This window comes from Ammospiza nelsoni, chromosome 2 (assembly GCF_027579445.1).
Source record: "Ammospiza nelsoni isolate bAmmNel1 chromosome 2, bAmmNel1.pri, whole genome shotgun sequence".
Lineage (NCBI taxonomy): Eukaryota > Metazoa > Chordata > Aves > Passeriformes > Passerellidae > Ammospiza > Ammospiza nelsoni.
Window position 1 is genome coordinate 40,048,756 of NC_080634.1, and position 21,301 is coordinate 40,070,056.

Sequence of the window (21,301 nt, forward strand, 5' to 3'; positions counted from 1 at the left end):
GGCCAGCTAGATGGCATTTCTAGGTATTGTCTGGGTTTTTATAAAATAAATATTACAAGATATTTTACAGAGGATGACTCATTCTCTTTAAAATATGCATGGTGCTTCCTATATCTTCACCCACATTGTTGCCTCACAGACTTTTAAAATATTACCCGGGTTAGGTCTCTAATGCAGAATGTGAAAGAGACATGAATTATTAATTCCCTTTACTCTAGCAATCCAAAACAGTGCAGAGGTGTTGTTTAAGTAGGGAGGCCTGTCCACTGTCACTGGAGCTGTTTTCAGAAAGAATTTGGGAATCAGCCATGAAAGAAAAAACCAACCAACAAACCAATCAACCAAAAAAAAAACCCCAAACAAAAAGCCAAAAAAACCAAAATCAAAACAAAAAGGAAAAAAAAAAAAAAAAAACACAAAAATTGCTCTGTAGCCTGGTGGTTAATTTGGTTCTGGGCTCTGTTCCTCAGAGCTTATTCAATGAATAGCAACAGTCCATGATGATGTATCCTTATGCTCCTTCTTCCGGGAAAGGTGTCCTTACCATTAGACTTCTGTCGAGTCTTCCATAAGGAGTGTGGAAGGGCAAAGCCCAGCGTTCCCCAGTTGTCTGGCCAGTCCTACAGACACTTGCAAGTCCAAATTCACTCAGTGAGCTGTTCAGGAGAAAACCTAGATTTTGCCTTCCTAGTAAAGGCAAAAACACTAATAGGAATGCAGAGATGCAGCACACTGGAGCCCTGAAAAATTACCAAATTAAAAAATAATAGGCTCTTAGGAGTTTAGACTTGACTTATTGTTAGGAGGTTAATAAACAAGGTATTCGGGGATTTTGAAAACCTCTGACAAAACATTCAGCACGACCCTGTTGAATCCCTCACAGGGCCATATTTTTAAAGCTTCAGGGGTGGTCAGGGGAATGCAGTAACCCTCCTTGTATTAAAATAATGAGATGTGTGTATCAAGATGACTGAAAGCTAGTCTGTGTTCAGGAACTGGAAGTCATCAAACCAGTCTCATTTCCTTCTGCAACATGTGAGGAGGCCATATTGAAATAAATATTATGAGTGTTATGGCTTAGGTTTAGTGAGTTTTATGGCATTGTACTGCACCATATTTTTATGTGTAAGCCAGGGAAACATGATCTGCACCAAACTGCTGTCAGGGGAGTTTGTAGTAACCTTTTTACTGGAGGGGTAAGTTAAGAAAGATGCTGGGTGCAGCATTGCTATTTTGATTCCTAATAAATGGGCATAAGGACTGTATTGCTAAATGTCAGAAAGCAGAGTGGTGCTGCAAGTTACCCTAGATAGTGCCAAAGCTGCAGCTGTGGTATTTAACAGTTGGAAAAGTGGTATGAAAAAGCCCAGTGCAAGACATCAAGATAAGTGTGACGTCCATGTTTAGGCAAGAGAACCATGTGCACTGGTGTTGTCTGGCTGGTGGCTGCAGAGGTGCAGCTGTGACCCACAGGCTGAAGGTATTTATTCTTTCATACTGTTATGAAAAGGCAAATATTCTATGAGATGGGTGAACCAGAGTAACACTGGAAAAAATAAGTAATTCTTTCTGTTTAATTGGTGTTGGCAAATCCTGACCTGAAAGGCCCTGTTGTTCCGGGTGCAACACTTCCAAGAAGGTGTGGGCTACATTTTCCAGGAAGATGTAGGAGATTGACAAAAGAGATCACAAGTCTGGAAGAAAAGTCAGGAAATATTGAAACATTTGAGAGGGTCTGCCAGGGAAAAAAGAGTTGAGATGGTAAAATATAACAGTCTTCAGCTTTCAGATAAGTAGCTCTGAGGAAGGAAGCTGACCCTTGTTCTTTTTTCTTTTTCCCTTGTCTTTTATTAATTTTATTCAATCTCAGCAAAAAGTCAGCAAAAAGATTTTTAGTTGTAAGAAAAGTGAGACTCTGGGGTGTCCAAGGAGCTTATGCAAGTTCCTGATCAAAGGAGAGACCTCTGTTTGGGGATGAATTGCATCCATCTTGTCTTTGTGCAGGGATAAATTAGATGACCTCTCAGGATTTTGGCTCTCTTCACACTTTCTCATTTCTAGTAGTTTCTTTAATTTTTGAGATTACCAAGACATTGTTAACAACATAGAGGCAAAGAAGTAGACAAGGGAGAATTGTATCTCTTGGATTACATTGAGCAAATAAACTCTGTCTTTAAACTGGAACACTTAAACATATATGTATATGAATAGTCTCTCTGTATATACACATACACAAATATATAATATATAATATACAAAATATTTGATCACATGTCTGATGAAGAGAGGCTGGGGGAGCTGGGGTTGTTTAGCCTGCAGAAAAGGAGACTCAGAGGAGACCTGCTTGCTCTTAATAACTACCTAAAAGGAGCTTGTAGTGAGGTAGGGGTTGGTCTCATCTCCCAGGTAGCAAGTGAAAGGACGAGAGGAAATGGCCTCAAGTTGTGCCAGGAAAGATTTAGATAGAATATTAGGAAAAATTTCTTCACAGGCATTGGAATAGGCTGTCCAGGGTGGAATTACTATCCCTGGAAGTGTTTTAAATGTGCATGGATGTGCTGGTTGAGGATACCGTTTGGAGCTGGGTTAACAGTTGGACTCAATGGTCTTAGAGGTTTTTTCCTACCTTAATGGTTCTAGTCATGCTTACATATATGTATATGTGTTTTTTATGTTTCTCTCTGTGTGCATTCCACTGCTTCTGGTTATGTTTCCCTATGTTGCCAGCTGCAATGTGTAAACCTAAATCAGGTATCTCCAAAATCCCAGTTTCAGAAAAATTGACTCAGGATCACTGAAGAAAACAAGTATATATGTCAAGTGATGTAAACCGGTACCCAGGAATATGAAAATCCCTGGGAGGAAAGAGATGGAGGGTGAGTCAACTATCCAGATCTTGACTTCCCACCAAAAAGGCAGCTCCTGTCCCAGCTGAAATGGAAAGCAGGATGGTCCCATACTGCTAACAGTTTGTACCTCCCATTTCTGTCAAGTATTTCCCTTCAGTAAGGGGCTGATTATCTTCAGGTCTGCCCTGCTCTCACCCCATGGTACCCTGACTCCATTGGAGCAGTGGTGTGAACACAGGCCTTTGGGGTTAGGGCTATTTTTTTCCCTCAGAGAAAGGAAAAATAGTGGAAGTCTAACTTGGTAGCAGTGTTATGGACTGAACTCAGCCAGGTTTTCTGCTTAAGCTGTAAAAATCACTTGAAATATTTTCCCTATGGGGCTATATATTCTTCTACAGTTCAACAAGGTACTTCAGGCAAGGTTTCTCTTTCATCTCAAAATGATGGAGTACAGTACTATAAAATCTGGTTTAGAATTCATCTTTTGTCTTGTTTGCTGTTAACGAAGTTGTGGACTTTTATTTTCTAGTAATTGGCCTTGTGGGTTAACATTTGGGTAGTTGGGAAGGGTCATAGGTACACACCAGTGTTAATCATCACATCATAAAAGAGGCAAGAGGAAGCACAACAATCAGACAGTTTGCTTTGTATGTCTGCAAACCACTGCTAAACTGAAAAATATTCTTTTTCAGCTTGCTTTCTGGTCTACATCTTGTTTATTTTTAATACTTGACGTTACATTTCTTTTCATTGTTTTTTTCAAAATGAAAATGAGTAGATGACAAAAGTTAATGTCATTTTTCAGACATAAACTAAAATGAGTGGTCTAGCTGTATTTGGGGAAATGCATTAAATAATGAGTTCAGGGTGACAGATGAAAACTGAAAGGAGAAACACTATGTGTGGCTTTTAATATGTGTAACTTTTACTTTTTGCGTGATGCCTAAAGGTATTGCCCACTGCAGAAACTTACTGTCATATGGGGATTGTGCCTGTTGGGTTAATGCTCAGCCTTTTAATTGGTGTCAATCTGGATCAAAATGTGTTGTAACTCCACCATTTTCAGTTGAGTTGCGCCTCAAATCCTGTGTTCAGTTCTGGACCCTCACTGCAAGAAGGACATTGAGGGGCTGGAGCGTGTCCAGAGAAGGGAAATGGAGCTGGGGAAGGTTCTGGAGCACAAGTGCTGTGAGGAGCGGCTGAGGGAGCTGGGGGTGTTTAGTTTGGAGTAAGGGAGGCTCACAGGGACCTTCTCTCTCTCTACAGCCACTTAACAAAAGGTTGTAGTGAGTTGAGGGTGGGACTCTTTTCCCAAGTAACAGGCCGTAGGACAATAGGAAATGGCAGCAAGTTAAGCCACGGGAGGTTTAGACTGGGGAAAAGGAAAAATTTCTTCTCTGAAAGCATTTTCAAGCACTGGAACAGCCTGCCCAAGGAAGCAGTTGAGTTACAACCTTGGGCAGTATTTAAAAGATGTATAGATGTGACAATGATCTCAAAGGTCATTTCCAGCCTGAATGATTCTGTGATTCTGTGCTTTATACAAGGAGGATATTGATAGTGCTGAATTGTGAAGCAAAGTTATTATATATTCCTGATGCTATTGAGAGTAGTAATGACATAGGAGTTGTCATGATGTGACATTCAGTGTGTGCCCCTTTGTTTTAGTACAGAAGAAACCGAGAATAAAAGCCTGTTTGAAGAGTGGTGTTTGAGGTACTAGGCGGGTGTGTGTTTTACAAGCTGTTCACACCTGAGATTTGGCAAAGGGCAATATTCTATCGTATGCTAATACAAGTCTAAATAGAAAAGGTGTTACCTTATTCCTTTATTTAAAAAGAAATGTACTGCAATTTTCTTATTGTAATAATGATTCCTGCAAAGGCTTTCCTTGTTCAAATAGCTCATGTTCATGATTGGCACCTTAGAAATCTGAGAAGTTTGAGTGAGTGAGTTGACACAAAACAGTTTGCAAACATTAACCCCCCCCAAGAGCTGTAGGCAAGCAGTGTGGGAGGATTGCTCTCTTTACCACTGCAGGAGCCATGGCATTGAAGCAGCTGTTTCCTTTCCACAGAAAGCATCTCCTTTATAGCAGAATCTACCATCACCTCTGTGGCAGGGATGACACTGACACACACTGGTGGACACCTCTCTCAGAATAGGGTAGCCCCCGGACTAAAGCATTTTGAATTTCAATAGAAATAGCTTCCTACTTCACCTTTGCCTCATGCCCATTTCTCTGCCAGCCTTGGGTCAGAAAGCTCGGTAGAAACAGCTATTGATGTAACAAACACTTTCTTTCAAGTGCTGTTTCTGCCACAGTTTTTCAATTATATTACTCTTAAGAAGCAAGTATTTAATTCCGCCCCTCAAAACACACTATGAGAGGGTCAGCACACAGCTAAGATCTCCCTCTGTATGTCTTCTTTTTTTCTCCTTTTGGCATTTGGGCCAAAAGACACCAAGAGTTGGTATCTGTATACCCACTCAGGTCTTCTGACCTAATCTTCTGTCTCTTCTTGTATAAAATGGCACTTCCTTTTTTTCTTTCATGTCCCATGGGAGAAATAAGACTGTTCTGGTAGAAGATAACCTATGTCTGTGGAACTTCTGTAGTCCTCTCTCATTTTCCAGGATGGAAAAATAAAAGCACTTAACATCAAGATTTTACTGTCTCTATTTCTGCCTAAAAATCCTATGTATTAGAGTGAGCAACCAGAACACCATAGTCTATATCTGATCTGTCTCCATTGTAGGAACACCAGCAATGGCTTACAAAAAACACTACTAATATTTTGTTAATTCATGGACATCGCTTTTAGGAGGTAGAATAGAAGAAGAGGGGCTGGATTATATGTCAGATTGCCTTTACTGGAGTTATTACCTCCTGTACATAAACTTGCCCTCTGTGGTGTCGCATGCACCAGATTTTCTCTCCCCACTCCCCATTGCAAGATACACTTGCTGAAGTTTCCTGGTGTTTCAAGGCACAAGGCATCCATTGGCCATTTCCTTTCTGGCTGTTTGTGCTCTCAAGGACTGGGGTATATGAATCTTCTGTCGTGTGGCCAGGTGTGCTGTAGTGAGTATCAGAAAGGGAGTTTGTGCCAGAGAAAGCTGCAAACCAGACTAAAGCAGTCCTGCAGTTACAGAGGAGTTGAGGGTGTGTGTTAGGGCCCCTGCCTCAGAGGGGTGTCTGATACTGTGTACAAACTGGCAGGCACCAAGAGTGGCTGGTGCAGAATGCTAAATAGTTTTACACTTAAAACTCATGTGTAGGTTGGGTGCTCAGTGGTATGCTCTGAATCAAGGGGAAAAATATCCCATTTTCCAGCATCCCTGAGGATCAGCTATTACTAACTAATTAATTGTTATAGTCATGTCTGTCCTTTTTTTGTAAGTAGAAGTTCATGGAGGATGTGTAGCTGAAGGAGATACTCCCCAGCTGGAAACGTAGATACCTCCAACCATTCAGACTCTGAAAATCTTCCACTTTCTAGAGGGTTTTACTACTTTTTAGTGTTTGTCAGTTTGGTTGACTGTCAGCTGGCACAGTATTTTGTTATATGTATTAAGAGACTAAGGAAACGGGTGAGTGTGCTCTCCAGCAGCTGTAGGGTATTCAAAGCCTTCGTGTTTTAACATGAAGGAATTTCCTGTGAATTTGTGGGATCAGTTTCTCCCCTATAGGACAGGAGTCAGTTCCTTGATTGCCTTGCTGTTTTGCTGAAAGTGGGACGTGTTATTTTTCATATTTGTGATGCCAGGGTGAGAGAGGCTTTGCTGTGATTAAAAAACCAAACCAAAACAACACGAAAACCCTAACAGCCTAGTTCACTGCAATTTTGCCATTTAATATGTTCCGTATTTTAAAGGCATTTCAACCTTTTAAATATGCTCTGGTGTCTCAAGCACTGCATAAAAACTTTATTCTCTGAAGAGCCAAATAATAATTCCTAATGCCCTTCAAGTAGGGTCTGAGACTTTGTAGTTGCTCTAGCTTTTATGTGCGTGTGATTGAACAAAGAGTCTCCCAGCTCCCCCTTGTGTGGATGCTCAACTCCTGCTACATCAAGCAGAAAACAACTGTGATTTGTGCTGCTTTTGATCAGACATTTCTACAATGCTTTGCTGCTGGAAAGCAGAATAATACTGTCACAAATTTTAAATTAACAAAATATGCCTAGAAGGGATTGGTAGCTCTTGTTCATCTGATTAATGTCAGGCTTGTAAAGCCTGTTCTCCCACAAAAACAGCAGCAAATGCTCAAGTGAGAGATGTTAAAAACAGAGATTCTCCATTTTAGTGGATCTTTGTGTTTTAGTTATCATCTCTTACTGAAGCACCCAGGACGAAATCACAAAATCAACTAGCATCAAGGGAGTTGAATTAGCTTATATCTGTGTTCACTTTTAATTAGATTTGAAATGGCTATCCCACTCTAGTGCAGAAACCAAGTCAGTACCATCCCCTCAGGCCTTATTACTGACAACAACCTTAGCATAGATCTGCATATTCAGCAGTTGGGTGCATAGGTGCTTTGTATTGGGAAATACGGGCAGGATTTTAAAAACACAGGATACCTTTTTTACAACTCAGTTTTTGCTCTTAGGCTGGGGAGCAGAGGGACTTTCCTTTTTAAAATGTCCATATTCTGGCATGAGTTTTTTGATGCAGCTTTTGTTTAACAAGTATCATCTTATGATAATATTTTTCTGCTCAACAGTGGAATCAAGGCAGCACTGGTAGCAAGTACATTCTGTGCCACCTGATGTATTTCTACGGGTTTATTTTCCCTTTATGTACATTTCTATTCCTTCAAGATGTGCTCTGAGACATTTCCAATTTCAGCATTCTGCTTCTCTCATCTAATTCAATTATAAACTCTTCTGGGCAAGGACAATATCTGGGTTCTGCTTTCAGGTTTCAATGTCCAACAGTTTTGCACAGTAATCTTTAAAAAAAAATTATCATGATGAGGGAAGGAACTTAACTTATCCACAGGGATTTGTCATGTGAGAACAGCATGCCCTGACCTCCCAACTTTCAGCAATACTGTACCCACAGGCACTCCTACCTCTACCCTACCCCTCAGTGTGATAGCAGATTTTGCTTAGGGTTTCTGTTAGATGGGGAGAGATTTTTCTTCTCTTTATTTCTCATTTTCATTTTCCCATTTGCTTCTCTTTCAGGTGTGAACAGAAAAGTCACCTATTCCCTGTCAGACTCTGCAGATGGTTACTTCTCAGTTGACCGGTCATCAGGAATCATTATTTTGGAGCATCCCCTTGATAGGGAGCTTCAGTCCTCCTATAACATCACTGTAAAGGCCTCAGATCAAAGCATTGTGCTGACCTTATCCTCGTTTGCCACCGTTACCATCACAGTGCTGGACATTAATGACAACCCTCCCGTGTTCGAAAGAAGAGATTATCTTGTGACAGTACCTGAAGACACCTCACCTGGCACCGAGGTCCTTTCTGTTTTTGCTACAAGCCAAGACATTGGTACAAATGCTGAGATTGCCTATGTCATCAGATCAGGAAATGAGAAAGGGAAGTTCAGGATTAACTCAAAAACAGGTTTGTAAAGTGGCTCTTACTTGCAGTGCTGAATTAAAGCATCAGAAAAACATGAATGCTTTGGGGAAGACTCTTGGACCAAAAGACTTCCAAGGCCAGACACTCACAGCTTGTCATTGTGTAATTAACTACACAGTTAAAAAGCAATTTTAGGTTGGAGAGTGATGTCAGCTACGGTCACACATGGCTGCCCCAGCTCAAGTGGAGAATACTTTTCTCCATTAGTAAGACTGTCGAAACCAATATAGATGTGACAACCTATTAGCCAACTGTGCAAAACACTTCTGAACACTTGCAGTGTTCACTTGCTTACCAGCTGAGTACAGCCTCAACTGTCTGCCCCTTAGAAAGCATCAGCCAGTGCTACCAGGACCTGTTGTGACCAATTCAGTCCTAATACATGATTGCCATTTATGTAGCTATATGCAGCTTCCCTGACTTAGGTTGTTCTGATTTGTCTTTTTGACTTCAGCCATGGCTTGAGTTGAGGTCTTTTTGGTTATACATCACAAATTTTAGAAGTCCACCACTGCTTCTCTATGAGAAATACCAAACAGAGGTATCACATTTGGTGTAAATGGCTCCTTTTCTCCGAATTTCCTTAGCGGGATATATTCTTCATCCTCACTGAGTTTTTATTTCATCAACTGTAACCTGTTTATTCTGTGCTTCCTGTAGTGGATCCCCTTCGTCTCATAGCATTCAGGATGACCAGTACAAATCTGACACCTGAGTCTGAGAGCAAAGCAGTCTTGATTATAAAAGCTGAAGAGAACACTTCTTTGGGTGCAACTGTAATAGCCAGTAACATGAAAAATCTCAAAATTATGCATTGTGTCATTTCTATAATAGTGTGCAAAAATGGCTCTCCACTCTGCGGAGGCTGCTGCCTCTCATGTGAGGGACTTAACTGTGTGTTGTCTGTCATCTTCATCATGTTGATTAGAGCTAGAAAAATTTAAACGTAAATATGCCTAGGCAGCGATATTTAACTTCACATTTGACAATGAAACCAAGGAAATAAATCAATAAAAACCCATAATGAAGCTTAATCACACAGAAAAAAAACCCCACCAAAACTAAAACTATATATTATTCATTAATGTGTGACAGCTCCATTATTATCCATTTAGAGGCAGGAGCTGAGTTTGTAGACAGCAGAGTGGTGATGTAGCATGCCTGATCAGAGCTTGAAAAATAATGTCCTTCACACCATTTATCAGTGGGACCTAACTCTCTGCTAGCCCCTTGGAAGCTTCTCTTTGGGGCTCCTGCTTTCAGCAAGTCATGATGAAAGGTGGAATTCATTTGGAGAGAGCCCAGACAAGATTAAGAGGAATAATCTGAGGTCTGTAAAATGTGACTTAACAGGAAAGACTGAAGAAATTAAGGCTGTTTAAGCTAGAAAAGAGAAGACATGCTGTTAGTTTTCATGCCTATAGAAATTACCTGTGAAGAAGAGGGAAATAAACTGTAGTCTTAGTCTACAGTGAATGGGTTTAAATTACATTTGGATTACTTTGGTAAAATTATAGGAAGAAATTTCTAGCTATAATGTATATTAAGGCCTGAAATACATTTCCTAAGAAGGTTAGGAAGCTGATATTGTTGGAGGTTTGTAAGAACACTAGAAATCAGATAATTTCTGTCCTAGAGGGAATCTGGGTGCATGCAGTGAATCAAGTTACAGACAGTCTTAATTTTGGTTGTGTGGTGAAGTAACATAAATATTATAAACCTAGTTGAGTGGGGAAGTCTCTGTTTAATCACTTAAATGATAGACAACTGATTTCTCAGAGGTATTCATATCCTATTCATTTGTATTTAATTCATGAGAAGTTAATTGTGTGGGAGTGAATTTCTGTTGACTTGTCAGGGCTTATTTCCAGAGTCGGCATGCAATTCTCCCAAAGGCTCTGTGAATGAGATGGTAAATGGGTGAATACGGCCCCCACTTCTTCATCTGTGATCCTCACATAATGAAAGCTATTTTCATGAGGAACCATTCATTGCCTCATGCCTTGTAAAGGCCCTTTCTGCAGAGGCAACCCAAGTGCAATTGGCATCATTCTTTAATCAAACGACAGCTAGAAACCTGAATAAACATTTTTATTGGATTGGGCAGTCTTACAGTTAGTGTTGTATGTGTGCCATGGTGATAAATAGCATGCTGTACTGTTTACTACAGTCAAATCCCTTGCTCTGTGGCATCATTTACTTTTTGCCGGCTGTTGACATTCCCTCCTTTGCTTCAAAGGAGTGATTTCCATTGTCGAAGCTTTGGATTTTGAATCGTGCAAGGACTTCTACTTAGTAGTGGAGGCGAAGGACGGGGGAACGCCGGCGCTGAGCGCGGTGACGACGGTGAACGTGAACGTGACGGACGTCAACGACAACGCGCCCACCTTCAGCCAGGCCGTCTACAGCGCCGTCATCAGCGAGGACGCGGCCGTCGGTGACTCCGTGCTCATGGTGAGCGGGGCCAGGGTGCCATTTTGGTGTGATGAAGCCCCTGCCCCTGAAAAACTGCTGCACTGCCTAATAATGATAATTACTATGTCTTGAGGCCCCCCAAACCGTTTTATAGACAGTACTCTGTGTCTGCTACTGCTCCCCAAGCTGCTGGCAGCTTCTCCCCAAAAGAAAGTAGCGGTAGTACTGAGCCTTTCTTTTTAACCCTGTTATGCTGTCAGAGAGCAATAGCATATTTTAGGCGTTGCATTTTGTTACATTACATGAATCAGCTAGAAAGAAACAGATTTTAATAGAAAGGCAGAATTCTGCTTTTCAGTGAAATAAAATCATAGAGTCATAGGGTTGGATGAGATCTTAAAGATCATCTAGTTCCAACCCCCATGCTGTGCACAGGGACACCTTCCACTGCACCAGGCTGCTCAGAGCTCCAAATACATAGTATTTGTGTAGTCTGGCATGCAGTGTGCCATCCCCAAACCTCACAATATTCTCATCTTGCAACTTGTAGATCCAGAGAGAGAGTGTTGTATGGAATATTAAGATTAAAATATTCTGTATGTTTTCAGACTAGCATTTTGAAAAGGCCCAAGTGAAGCCTGCTAACCAAAACCTATTGGATTGATGCTTTAGAGGTGTACAGTTCAGGTATAACTAGTCTGATGGAATGTGAAGTTTACTTTTTGGTGTGTTGAGCAATTAATGTATCATACAGATCACTTGATATTTGTTTTTCTAATTTTTTATTCTTCTCTCAAAAAAAAGTTGATAGCAGAAGATCTGGACAGCCCTCCCAATGGTCAGATTCATTTTTCCATAGTGAATGGGGATCAAGACAATGAATTTTCAGTTGATCCTGTTTTGGGACTCGTGAAGGTTAAAAAGAAATTGGATAGAGAAAGGGTAAGACATGTGGGACTTCTTAACTTACAATGACTTACAGATGTGCATCAATCTCCACTCTGCTGCTAGCTTGTGTGGAAGGAGTCTTTTTTTTTATACTCTGCAGCAATCAGCCTGAGTTGCTCCAATGGGTCTTTCTGATGTTTCCCCATTCTTTCCATGCCAGCCCTGTCCGCAGTGTTTCTACACGCGCACTACTCTGCTGCCGCTCCCACCGTGCACCCACACATCAGCTGCATCAGGGGAGAGCAGCAGCCCTGGATTTGCCCCGTGGTGCCAGCAGGAGCTGCTGCTGTGTTAATGAGCTGCCTCCTCTCCCCTGTGCGTGCAAGTGCACACGTGCAGCCGTGTGTGCAAGAGTGGTTACAAAATGCTCCAGATTGTGGCACCGAGCGCCGAGCCGAGATCTCAGCCATTAATTAGCACTCTGCAAAACATGCCACCAGGGAGGGGATGTTGTGAAGTGGCCAGGCTGTACCAAAAGTGAAAGAGTGCTTCATTAAATAGGTTCTGCTGCTTTGTTTGCTCACTCCATTATTCATTCAGGATTATTTACCACCATTTTGCCATAGCTAGCAATTAGCAGCTTTTGGGAAAAGAAACAAACAAATGCAGTTGCCTGTGCTGCTAGCAGGGCAGAAGAGTGCTGCATGGCTTCAGAAACCTTGCAGCACATAAGGAAATCTGTGCCTCCTGCCTCTCAGCAATGCACCCACAAAACTGGGGAAGCAGATTGCTACCTTCAGAATATGGGCTCAGCTGAAGAAGCTCTTTACTGGAAGCAAATCTTGCTTCTTAAAACAGTGGCAAAAACCTCTTTCTGTATTATGACAAAAGCAGAATGCAATTGTTCGTCTTTGGTGGTAGAATGACTTTACCAATGACTGTGTAAAACAGGAGTAACAATGACTGTGCATGTTACAAGTTGGCTGTAATAGAAGCACAGGCTGAGTTCCTTAATACGACTTTTTCTAGTTTCTGATGTGCAGCTGCATTCAGATACACACACTTACCTTCACAAGAGTGTGCATGTGTAATGCCAGCTGTGTTAGGTCTGCATTTTCCAAAGTTTCCCTCAGTTAAAATAAGCTGTTATATTGTCTTTTTCTTTGCTTCCTTGGCACATTTCCTAGACACAGGTGTTTCTGACCCCTTCAGGGAAAATTATGTATGATGCCCCATCTGCTGTAGATCCCCAAAGGTAGTGCTGACTCCCAGGATTCAGTGGTTTAAGAGAACTTATTTCCAGAGCTGTAACCACACAGAGACCATGACTTTTGCCATCTGCCTTTCTGGGATACATTGAAATGAAAGGGAACACAGTAAAAAAAAACTGGGAGAGATTCTACAAAACTCTCTGGTTTTAGCTAGCAGTGGAAATTACAGTTAAAAAACAGATTCTAATTCTCTTACTCAAGTTACTTGACTTTCCATAGCTCAGGATTGCTCTTCCCTCCTGTGTCACTTTGCCCCCACCAAATCACAGTCTATCTCTTCCATACAAGCCCCCCAAAAACATGTTTCCTTTTGTTTTGTCCCCCATCCCAGAAGAGCACCCTTATTTTGTGTGCTAGGTCTGAGCTCCTCCCTACCATAAAAAAAGCTGTCATTTTTCAAATGTATTTGGATTTCCTTCCCTCACATGCCCTTCCCAAAAAAGCCCCTTTAACGTTGTCTTGTTCCCCTCTGCAGGGCCGTGCTTTTCCCCTTTCCAGCCCTGCACTGAGAGGGTGGAGCAGAGTGTTGTATCTGGCATGTTTTGCCCTTCTCTTGCTCTGCTGTGGGAGGATTCAGGGGCAGACGTGTCAGCAGCTTTCCCTGCAGAGCAAGGAGCAATGTACAGTAAAAAGCAGTTGTAAGACCTAAGGAAGCCAACATAAGGATGCAGTTCGGAAAATCCAACTGTCATCCATAAACTGTGCATAGACAGAGCTTTTGCAAGTTGTCACATATGCTCACACCTCACACACGGGCACATATGTGTGTAGAGGGCCTGTGGATGATGCACTGAACTGCCTGCACTGCACTGTTTTGTGTCTGTTGCAAAAAAGCAGACTCAAGCCCACTTATCTTCTGCAGAGTGGTGGATAATATTCTGTTGCTACAGAGACTGTTGTCCCTCGTACTCCCAAATGTTTTACAGTGTGTTTAAGCCAACTGCCTGTGAACTTTTTCATGGCTCTCCATCACCGCTTTAGAAACAGTATGTGTCAAACTGATGCTGGCTCTAATAAGCAATTTATATAATATCTTGGAAACCAACTGTAAGATAAATAGAATCAGGTCACTTATCCCAGCGGACGCCTAGGAGAGATGGAAATGTAAGCTTACAGGACTAATGGATGAGTTCAGATATTATCTGTCATTTATTTTCTGTCTGCCCCTTTGTTTCAGGAATACTTTATCTGATGCAATTATTTTAATACAATGAAGCTGTTATGTTTATTGGTAGCCTTTTAAAACAGAAGTAGGGGCACAATATGGTGATAAACAGGATAATGCTATACTAAGGGCAGGAAGGTAATGAGGCCAAACAGATTTCCTTAAAATATGGATGGTGGTGCATTGAATGTAAAGAACATGGGTTAAAATTTAGGGCCATTTTCACAATGATTTAATGTTTTCACCTTTTTTCAGATATCTGGCTATTCATTAGTTGTCCAGGCAAGAGACAGTGGTACCCCTCCTTTGTCTTCATCTGTGACGGTCAATGTGGACATTTCTGATGTGAACGATAACAGCCCTATGTTTACTCCAGCTAACTACACAGCTGTAATTCAAGTAAGTTTCTCCTGCACATCAAAAACTTCTCTGACTTTTAAAATGCATGGGCATTTGGTTTCAGTTAAGTACCTTTTGATGTTCTATCTGCAAAACATGTATCAAGTGATCTTATCTAAAGGAAAATATAAACAAATCTTTCTTGAGTTTTTTGATAAGTTTCTGTTTGCTGAGGCTCCTTAACCACAGCATCTGTCACGCATTTTAACATTCATCCCTGCTGCACCAGGTACTCCAACCTCAAAATGTCTGCTCTGGGATAAGTTCACACTTCTTTATACCTTGCTCTGGGTGTGAGTCTTGACTTTTAGTCAGTTCTGATCCGACAGAGTATCAGAGAGAGCCCAGCAGGCCCTGGAGGTGTGGCGGGTTCCTTCATCTCTGCCGCTGGTCCATGGGGCGTAAGCGGTGTCAACAAAGCTCAGCTTGTGAAATGCCAGCAAAGAGCATTCAGTTGAATATTCAGGATAGAAAAATGTGCTATTTCATGCTTGCAATATGTATCATTTTAATCCTTTTCTTTATACGCTGTGTATATGTGTAAAGGAAAATAAACCAGTGGGCACAAGCATTTTGCAGCTGGTAGTGACAGACAAAGACTCTTTTCACAATGGCCCCCCTTTTACCTTCACCATCCTCACTGGAAATGAAGAGGAGGAGTTTACACTGGACCCTCATGGCGTTTTGAGGTCTGCAGTCATCTTCAAGCACATGGTCTCAACTGAGTATGTGCTCTGCGTGCAGGTAAGACTTGATTTTTACATCTGCATTCTACACTGAAACAAAAAAACCTCTTAGTGGTAGGTAGCCTGTACTTTCCCTGTGTGAGTTGTTTTTAATGCGCTGTATTCTGCGAGTAAATACCACACATTCCAGTTTGCAAATGCACAATGCAGAATATTTTCTTTGATGTTCTTAAACCTGGTTTCATGTAAATATAAATAGGTAGCCAGCCACCTTTCCAATTTCCTTGGCATGAAATGAATTTTCTGAGCAGCAACCAGCTCTGAGCAGCAAACGTTATGGTTTAAGATTTTCATCATTTTTTTCTGTGGCTAAGGAAAGAAAATGAGAAAAATGCATTATATACATATATATACACCCCAGAACAAGTGACTGCAAAATACTGCTTTAGGAAGGAAAATAATTTCTGCTTTTAAGTCATAAATTTAATCATAAATTTTTGGAAGCCTTCCAAGAATTCATGAAATCACATTTCCAAGGTCAACTTAGCTTTTAAAGAATGTCAAAATAAGACATGCAATAGAAGTCCAGCTCAAACTTAGCTTTAGAATAATCGCTGAGAAGCTTTGTAACCAGGGTAATTTTGATTGCCAAAACCTGTAAATCCAAAAGTAATTTGTCCACATTTCTCAGGTCTGGCAGAGAAGATGTATTAGGGTTCAATAAATATGCAGGTCTAGGGAATGAACCTCTTCACTGAAATGAGTCATGGTCCCATAAGCTGTGTCTGAAATTCTTGCTTCCTCTACTTGCTTTGCTGGGGTTGATCTCTCTAAGCACAGCCTGTCTGTTCCTTTACAACCACATTTAATGATGTTCACAGCAGTAGCATCCTTAGAGGCAATTGTTGGTTACAATTCACAAAATACAGGCTCTGATGCTAACTAACAGTTCAAATCAAAGTTTTACAAGTTTGCCATTTAATATTCTTGAAACCTATCTTTTAGCCTTGTAGGGAAATAAAAAATCATCACCTACCTTTCTTTCTTTCTTTCTTTCTTTCTTTCTTTCTTTCTTTCTTTCTTTCTTTCTTTCTTTCTTTCTTTCTTTCTTTCTTTCTTTCTTTCTTTCTTTCTTTCTTTCTTTTTTAAGCAGCATCCACCAGGTTTAGAGATCCATATATTTCATATAAGTGAAATATTAGACACACCACCATGTCTGAGATGCACCAACATGCTCAGAAAACCATGCTGTTGGATTGTGGAGGCATGATTTCTCCCAGTATTATTTTCTTCAGGGATTTCTGCAGTGAAAACATATTGTATTGTTTCCTGTTATGTTTAGACCATAGAAGTGTTTCTTTCCATCCATATGTGCCAGAGTGCTGCTTTCTCTTTTCCACTATCAGATTTCTCCACTATATGAGGTTTATTAAGAATTAATGTTAAAATAGAAAATGGAATGAGACCTAATCTCTTCTCTATGTACATGGGCTTTTGTCTGCACACATATATAAAATATTTTTAAATACTCCACACAGCTCTTTTATGAGTGAAGATAAATAAATTTTAGAGTGTCTTAAGAGTTACCAATGTGCTTGTAGTAGTGTCCGTATTACTGTTGTCATCCTCCCAGTTTTTCCTTCAGCTTGTAAATTTTCCTCCTGTGTCCAAATACAAAGATCTTTGAACATGTCCCACATCTCTGCCTAGTGACAGTTTAGTCTTCTGTTCTTCTCTGAAGCAAATAAATGTGTGGAGCAGTATATCGTAATAGGGACTGCAATAAAGCATTTTTCTTATTGTAGGAAAGGACCCTGATTCAAGTTTGCGCACCTTTCTGTCAAGATGGCCTTGGGTTTTTTGTCAGACTTGCTCTTTTGCTCTCTATAAAAATAGTGCAAATGATGCTATAATACCTGCTCTGGGTCATCCAGTCATCTTTCCAACTGCAGTGCTGCTCTCATATTTTATCATTAGTAACAGCACAAGCACCTATTTCATTTTTGGAGGATGATAAATGTTATTTATGTCAAGCATGTTTTTCTTGGTTGCTTCAGGAAGAAGGACAGAATGCTGTAGAAAAATTCTGAACTCCCTCACATCCACACAAACTAAGCAGGGTGTGGAGTGCTTTGGAGCACACCAAGCAATGCAGAAGGCCAGTATTTCACTGGAATTCAGTCTCTTCTCCAGGGTAGAAGTGAGCCCAAACTGTGTTTGGAGCTGAATGTACCATGTTGTTGGTATATTCTCTGTTGTAAAGATGACGAGTGATAGCTGTGGGATCCTGGGAACATTTCAGTTTGAGTAATGAGACATTCTACTGACACATTTCTCTCTGCAATCCACTTAGAGATCAGTGCTTCCCTAAAGAGTTTGTAAGTTCCACTTCTAGAAATGGCTGAGACACTTCTTTACATATGTATTTGGTAAATGCATTTGAGCGTTGTTTGAGAACTTCTTTCCAGAGTTATTGATTCTGTGAGAATATACATAGCAAGAAGTTACGGTTGCAGGCTGTGTTCCGTCTGTGGTTTTATTTCTTATTTTTTTCTTTTTTTTGTTTTTTTTTTTTTTCTAAATTACATTAGGCAAAGGACTCTGGGAAGCCTCAGCAGGTTTCCCATACCTATGTTCAGGTGAGGGTTATTGAAGAGAGCATTCATAAACCAACCGCCATTCCACTGGAGATTTTCATTGTCACCATGGAAGATGATTTTCCCGGAGGAGTCATTGGGAAAATTCATGCCACAGATCAGGATGTGTACGATGTCCTCACATACACCCTAAAATCAGAGCAGAAAAGTTTGTTCAAGGTCAACAGCCATGACGGGAAGATCATCGCCCTCGGAGGGCTGGACAACGGCAAGTACGTCCTGAATGTCTCCGTGAGCGACGGCCGCTTCCAGGTGCCCATCGACGTGGTGGTGCACGTGGAGCAGCTGCTGCAGGAAATGCTGCAGAACACGGTCACCATCCGCTTCGAGAACGTTTCCCCGGAAGACTTTGTGGGCCTGCACATGCACGGGTTCAGGCGCACCCTGCGCAACGCAGTGCTCTCCCAGAAGCAGGACAGCCTGCACATCATCAGCATTCAGCCGGTGGCGGGCAGCAGCCAGCTCGACATGCTGTTCGCCGTTCAGATGCACAGTGGCGGCTTCTATAAGCCTGCCTATTTGATCCAGAAGCTTACCAATGCGAGGAGACACTTGGAAAATGTGATTCGTATTTCTGCTATCTTGGAGAAGAATTGCTCCGGACTGGATTGTCACGAACAGCACTGTGAGCAAAGTCTGTCTATTGATTCACACTCCCTGATGACTTACAGCACGGCGCGAATTAGTTTTGTGTGCCCCCGCTTTTACAGGAATGTGCGCTGCATGTGCAATGGTGAGTACTGCCCCCTCTTCCCCTCCCATCGCCGCACATTATGCGATGGGATCCTTTTTATTCCTCTGATGCAGATTAGAAGGGGCATTTCAATTCAGTCCACTAAAGCACGACTGGCTGATGCCTTGTGGGAATTGATTTCTCAGGCTCGGGAAGAATTGTTCGTGTTTACTGATGTAAATGGAAGTTTATGAACTTTGGCCTTCTACGACAAAGACCGCTTTCCTGGAGGCTCTGCAATCAGCCAGCTTCCAGGGGAGGGGAAGGAGTGGGAGAGGAAGGACCAGGAGAGGGAGGGATGTAGTTTCCCAATCAGTTGGTGCCACCACTGGAATAAACCTGGATTGTGACTGCAGCAGAGCAGCCTGCTCTCCAGCAATGCACCAGCAGTCTCCAAGGAAAAGCACCCCTGACCTAAGCCAGGCAGGTGGAAAGGCCTTTCTCAGTCCCATTGCTGCAGACAGCCACAAAAACCAATGAAGTATTTTATTAGCGAGCACTTTGCCTGACCTTTAATGCTGCAGTAGGGGACAGAGTGGGTTTCGGGCTGCTCCACATTTTGGCAGAGATTTCACATGGGCATATGACAGAGAGACTGACAAGCCAAGCTTCTGTATGATTCTGTGCTTGGATTTTAAAACCTCGGGCAGTTGTAATACTGGCTCTCTTTCTTTTGTTTGCCAGGCTATTTGCTCCTCATTCCACTTCATTTAAGAGCAGAGAAAAAAGCTGCTGTAAAATCAATACATCTAAGTCTCCCTCATCTTAAGCACACATGCGCACACACACAGAGCAATACAAGAATTCAGCAGCCATAGCCCTCAATAACCAACCTTTGTTTCTGCAGCAGTCAGCAGGTCTTCATGTTTTACCACTGACCTCGGTGGGGATGAAAATAGGCATAAATTGCATAAAACTTAACCAGAAATCATTTTTCTTCCTGTAGCACATGGATAATAGTGGCAAAGAAGTTCAATTCTGAAAAAATACCATGATCTCTATCTGAGGTATATTCAAGAGCAGACTATCTGTCCACTCTTTAACAAAGAGTCTTATAAGTTTCAAATAGACATATCTATCATAACAATAGTCAGCATTTTGTTACACATGAAAGGCTCTGAAGTAAAGGATTTTCACAGATTTAAAAGGGACAATGCTGCAATATCCTCCAGTCAGGTCCAGGAGCCAGTGCGGGAACACTGTCTGCCAAACTTCTTTATATTCTCTAAATTAAAACTTAGTCTCGCTTTTGTATCAAGAAATCACAAATCCTCATCTCCATGGGGATAGTGATAGTCCTCACAGTCAGAAATTGGTTTTTTGGCAGCCAAAATTTTCACTGTTTATCATTTCATTTCACTACCTATTAAAATCAATAATGATGTATTATTCCCTCTGCCTCATAATCCCTTAGTTTAACTCCAAAAAAGGGACTTTGCAGTGCAGCACAGTTCTGACCCAGCAGCTCTCCTGGCACAGCGAGCTTGCAATGGAAGCACAGAAATTCAGCTGGGACAGTGATTTCCAAATTTTTCTGTCATGTACCAGTCAATCCTCAAAATGGATGACAGGCTGCTGGAGAGGCAGTGTGGTTCTGAGAGCGCCTGTGGCCCTCAGCCTCTGGGCCATTTGTCATGGCCTTGAAGACTGCTGTGTGGGAACACTTGCAGCAGGCAGCCTGTCCTGGTCCTGCTGAAAAGCCAGAGGGGTTCCCGTTGCTCCTGTCTGAGGCACTAAGTGGGGATTTCGCATGGGGGATCCCCACGATTTGGGGTGGGGTTGAGCACATACAGCCTGCCTACAGCCTGTAGTAAAAAAATGTCCAGAGCTGCTGTGTTAGGTAGAGTTGCCAAAGAGGTGAACACCTTGGCGTCTCTTACTTGCACAGAAATAATACACCTTGGTGGGAAGCAAAAATTTATGCTTTGGGCCTTCTCTTCATTAGTTAATGCTTAATCCTCTTCTACTGTTTTTAATTAAAGGAGCCACAGTAAATATTTTGGTATTTAGGCAAACACACTGTGTTTTCTCACATAGGAGATGACACAGACCTGTGAGAGCATAATAGAGCATGTATGGGTAGTTTTGCTTCCATTAAAGCTAAAGACTAGAGTAAAAGAGTTGGAAAATGCAATACTTCTTCCATCAGTAGTTCTTATAAATAAATGCACAGATGCAGCAATTCTGGAAAAAGTGCACAATTTGTTTTGGCTTATTTAACAAGACAGCATTAGCAAGATATTAGCAGTGTAATAAAAGTATTACACTTCTGTTGTTGCTAAAATAGTTCCACATCCAGTAAATATTAATACCTTGTATTATGAAAAAGCCATTAAAATACTGCATATGTTTCCAGAGATCTGATTCAATTATGGCCCAGAAAGCTTGAGTTTGAACTAATTCACTCATTCTTGAAATATGTATCATACTTGGAGTGTTTTTGTCCACTGGCAGATGTCACAGATATGCACAATTTATGCATGCCAGCTGTGCATAACTTGCCTAGATTACCTTTGTGAGCAAACAGAGTTATCTAATGTGAAAATGCAGGGAGACAGTAAAGTAGGCAGTGGCGAACTTTGGAGTTTCAGCTGCTCATCTCTGGAAGGGTAAGTTCAAAAGTTCACATGCATCA

At 41.4% G+C, this 21,301-nt stretch overlaps 1 protein-coding gene across 1 annotated transcript in view; it reads left to right on the forward strand.

Moving 5' to 3' along the window:
• Window positions 1-21,301, forward strand: part of FAT3 (FAT atypical cadherin 3) — a 394,792-nt gene that overhangs the window by 336,693 nt on the left and 36,798 nt on the right. Inside the window, exons 15-20 of the mRNA XM_059466196.1 lie at window positions 8,045-8,434; window positions 10,692-10,906; window positions 11,672-11,809; window positions 14,447-14,590; window positions 15,137-15,334; window positions 17,868-18,666. Of these exons, the coding sequence (XP_059322179.1) occupies window positions 8,045-8,434; window positions 10,692-10,906; window positions 11,672-11,809; window positions 14,447-14,590; window positions 15,137-15,334; window positions 17,868-18,666 (1,884 nt within the window). The remainder of the gene's footprint in view (window positions 1-8,044; window positions 8,435-10,691; window positions 10,907-11,671; window positions 11,810-14,446; window positions 14,591-15,136; window positions 15,335-17,867; window positions 18,667-21,301) is intronic.